Source organism: Lathyrus oleraceus, chromosome 5, assembly GCF_024323335.1.
Source record: "Lathyrus oleraceus cultivar Zhongwan6 chromosome 5, CAAS_Psat_ZW6_1.0, whole genome shotgun sequence".
Classification (NCBI taxonomy): Eukaryota; Viridiplantae; Streptophyta; class Magnoliopsida; order Fabales; family Fabaceae; genus Lathyrus; species Lathyrus oleraceus.
The window spans coordinates 644788301-644792856 of record NC_066583.1 but is presented as its reverse complement, the minus strand read 5'-3'; the positions used below and the strand labels follow the sequence as shown (position 1 = coordinate 644792856).

General features: G+C 39.5%; 1 protein-coding gene across 1 annotated transcript; it reads right to left on the bottom strand.

The window, feature by feature from the left end:
- Window positions 1–745: 745 nt before the first annotated feature.
- Window positions 746–1978, bottom strand: LOC127082657 (uncharacterized). The gene is made up of 2 exons (XM_051022883.1): window positions 1274–1978; window positions 746–1174 (listed from the first exon to the last, which is right to left on the bottom strand). The coding sequence occupies exons 1-2, from the start codon at window positions 1976–1978 to the stop codon at window positions 746–748; spliced, it is 1134 nt and encodes a 377-aa protein (XP_050878840.1).
- Window positions 1979–4556: the final 2578 nt, after the last annotated feature.

Sequence of the window (4556 nt, the reverse complement as noted above, 5' to 3'; positions counted from 1 at the left end):
GTAAGTTAATGACCAGAGGAGTCACAAAAGTCTTTCGATTGTCATAAGTAATTTGTATAGGCTCAGAGTCGTTGAACTGAGGAATTATGACATTCACTTCATTGTCACTATTGACCATATTGACTTGATTATAATCTCTGTCTCGGTAGGCTTCAATGTAACCTTGGTCCATTTGATCCTGGAGATCCGTTACAACAGTTAGGCATCCTTGAGAGTTCCTAGAATAAACCCTACAAGAGGCATAGTTATGTGGAGGCACAAAACCATTCTTGTTATATCTGGCGTGTTTCTTTACTAAGTTCTCTCCCAACAACCGTGCATCATAGATCCGGAAAGTGCTCGGGCAACCATATACCATGTTAACCGAGGCTGAACCATGTTGCGATAGAGGATTAACTTGAACATTGGGGTTTACGTCTTTAAATGAAAGGATTCCACTTTGATGAGCCTCTAAACATCTGACTTTAGACCAAAACAGTTTTCAATGCTATGTCCAGGTGCCCCTTGATGGTAAGCACAAAATTGGTCTGCCTTGTACCAATAGGGAAGGTCCTTTGGCACAAGTGGTGAAGACTTTGTATGGACATGATTTTTAGCTAGCAGTGCAGGAAACAATTTTGCATAGGACATTGTGATAGGATCAAACTGTGTCCTTTTTTGAATACGATTTTGATTGTTGAATTGAGAGTGATCCTGTTGTAGAGGCTGTTGATGCTATTGATTTGATGGTTGGGTTCTGAACATGTTATTGTTGCTGATGTTGTTGATGTTGATGCGAGAACTGTGGCTGATAAATTGGCGCTACCATTGGTGGACTAATGATTGGTGAAACGGCTACAACATGTTGATACTTTCTTCTTTGTCTGCCATATGAAATGACACTAACATCTGATTCTTTCTTTTTGGAGAAATTTTTGGTGAATTTCTTAACATGACTAGAAGCACCAGCTTCCTTCGTCAAACATCCCTCTCGGACTGCTTCCTCAAGTCGCATGCCCATGTTTACCATCTCGATGAAATCACTGGGTGCATTAGCGATCATGCGGTCAAAGTAGAATGAACTCGGAGTTTTCAAAAAGATTTTAGTTATCTCTTTCTCTTCAAGTGGAGGGAAAATCTGTGCAGCAATTTCACGCCACCTTTGAGCATATTCCTTGAAACTCTCATTGTCTTTCTAAGACATGGCCCGGAGTTGATCTCTGTCTGGAGCCATATCTACATTATATTTGTATTAACGAACACAAGCTTCACCAAGGTCGTTGAAAGTACGAACCTTTGCGCCGTCCAAGCCCATGTACCACTTAAGAGCGGCACTAGTTAAACTGTCTTGAAAGTAGTGGATCAGAAGCTCATGGTTGTCAGTTTGAGTGGACATCTTCCTAGCATACATAACCAAATGACTTTGAGGGCATGAATTTCCTTTGTATTTCTCGAAGTCTGGTACTTTGAATTTAGGCGGAATTTGAACATTAGGAACCAAGAAGAGTTCGGAAGCGGTCTTGCCAAAAAGATCCTTACCTCGAAGAGCGTTGATTTCCCTTTGCATTTCTAAGAACTGATTTTGAAATCCCTCTAACCTTTCATCTACTCCCACAACATCACTTGGAGCAGCGTGAAAAATGTTTTCTTCATTATAAGAAGTTGTATGCACCACAGGAGGAGGTACAAACATTACAATAGTCACTACTGGAGCTTTAACGTTTTGAGGGCGGCACCCTGTTGGCATATAACCGTGAGGCATGCCCCAAGGGAAACCAGGTGGCATGTGATATTGATGATCATTGATGGGTGCCACTGGAATGGGCGTCGAGACGTTCTCAGAGATTGATGTTCGTTGCAATGGATCTTGAGAATTATTCGATGACTGATTCTGGGCAGCCACCAAAGTGTCCATCATAACAGTAAGCCTTTCCAAACTGTCTTTCAAGGTGATTAATTCCTCCCTGAGCCCTTGGTTTTCTTGTTCAAGATGACTCATCCTTCTCCGACGACTGGCTCGAGTATTGTACTGGTGATTCAGTTTGACTATTGGAGAGAGAAGACATGTGTAAGTTTTTTGAAATGCAGGAACTTGTGCTTGAATGATGCATGATATGCATATGCAAAAGATGAGTTTTAATTTTTAAGAGACTCAATAATTTATTGCAAATATTATAGAGACAAAATTTGGTATAAGCTAAACAAAAACCTCTTTTTATTAAACATTTGAGGGATTACAAAGGATGAAATACACTTTCAACGATCCTAAACAATACAAGAGAAAAACAGCTAAGTCTATGAGTCCTAAGGAATCTCATATGTAGAAGGTCCTGCTGCTGGTTGATGCTTCCTTTTCTGCCTCTTTAGCTGAGCATTCTCAATCATAAGCTTGTCGACGATTCCCTTCCAAGTACCTGAGGTGGAAGTCATGCTGGAGTACTCATGAAAATGTTGAACTTTAGATAGAAGTAAACCTTATTGTTCCTCCTGTTTCTTCATAGCTTGTTGTTCCAAAATCTCAATCAAATCATCCTTCTCCTTTAGTTGCTGCTCCATCTTCATCTTCTTATCATTCAAGACATGCTACTTGCCTTCCCAAGTGTCTCTTTCCAATTTCAACCTATCCAAAATTTCTTGAAACTCTTCCCTATTCTCAATAGGAATGGTGGATGATGATGTTATAGCATAAGGAAATGAGGGCTTCTCAAGAGCATATGGCATCTTAAATTCACTGTCTCTAGCACAAACCCATTGGGTGTAGGGCTCAAAAGCAACATAATTCTTTCTTCCTAATCGGTCTTTTCCTTTTCTATGAATGTTGCGCTAAGCATGTATGATTATGTCCTTCAGACCGGAACTCTCTTATTCATTGAGGTAAAAGAAACCTGACAACAGAAGGTTATCGGGTTTATCCACCATAGGATATCCTAACTGGCGTCTGGCAAGGATAGGGTTGTAGTTAGTTCCCCCATGTACACCAAGGAGAGGTACATTAGGAAATTCACCACAACTGTCAATAATTACTCCAACATCATAGGAGGGGTCATACCAATGTATACTATCTTGATCAATGGACATGAACCTCTGAGACCATCTGAGCTTCTGCGGATTCTCCATGAAGAGCCTAGATCTTGGCAAATGAGAAATAAACCACGTATATAGGAGAGGTGCACAACAAAGAATGGTTCCACCACCTTTCTTAGTCCTGTGATGGATAGAATGGTAGGTATCTCCAAGTAATGTGGGTACTGGGTTACCAATTAAGAAGATTCGTATAGCATTAACATCCATGAAGTCATCAATGTTTGGGAAGAGTATAATTCCATAAATGAGTAGAGCAAAAATGGCTTCAAAGGCATCTCTACTATCTGCTTCTGCAAAGATAAAGGCTTTCTCCAACAGGAATCTAGAGGTTAGACCTAGAATCCCTCATTTTTTAGTGAAGTTGTCCTTCACAACAGACGTTTCTAAGTGAAGTGCTTCTGGAATAGCTGTTGATGTAGGGGTCTTCTCTGAACCACTGAATGGTAATTTGTTAGAGACTGGCAAACCAAACCAATAAGAGTATTCTTCTAAAGTAGGCATAAGTTGGTAGTCTGGAAATGTGAAGCAATGGTAGAGTGGATCATAAAATTGTACCAGTGTGTTGAGAACTGCATCTTCAACCTTGATCTTCAAGATACCCATAAGTCTTCCATACTGAGCTCTGAAATCCTCTGGACTAACTATCATAGAACCAAGCTTCTTCAACTCTGTTAAGTCAGGACATTTGAAAGTGTATTTCTTGGTAATCCTCCTTTCAAGTTCCATTTTACCTATTGATATTTGCAAAAGAAAACTATTGAGTTTCTTGGTTTTTATGCAAAAAGGTTTTTTATGGATGCATGAATGCATGAATGAATGTTTCACAAATACAAGTTTTGGGTTTTGATATTAAGCATGGAGCCAAGGGTTTAACCATCCCACAATGTATGAACTAATATATTTATTTTGTACCTGTAGAATAAGATTCTAAAGTGGTCCCCAGAGTCATAGATCCATCTTTCGGATATTATCGGTTTAACGACTTGCTCGCAGACCAATAATATTCTCAAGAGAAACTCGTCTGAGTGTAGTATCGCGTAACAATTAACTCAGATCTTACACCTGAATAATATTCGAACTACATCCTAAAAAGGCTTAGGGGGGTTGAAAGGGTTCTAAAGGTCCTCAGTTTCTTAGACTCCTAGATCGATGATAATAATGCTACTATGATTTACTCATAACAACAAATATTACCATCAAAGGGGTCTCCACTGAGCGGGGTTATATCATATGTTAATCATGCTTAGGATTACTCCAGACATGTAACTTTGATTATACCACCATTCTATCTTATTTGTATTCTCTAATCCGGGTTAGGATTTCGTCACCACTTATAGATGTCCATAATGAAACCCAAGAAAACATAGCAACAAATAATAATAAACACATATAAACAAGTTAGGTATCACCCACTTAATATTGAATCCCCAGCGAAGTCGCCATTTCTGTCGCGGTGAAGAATCGGAGACCAAGCTATTGCTTAGACTTGACTC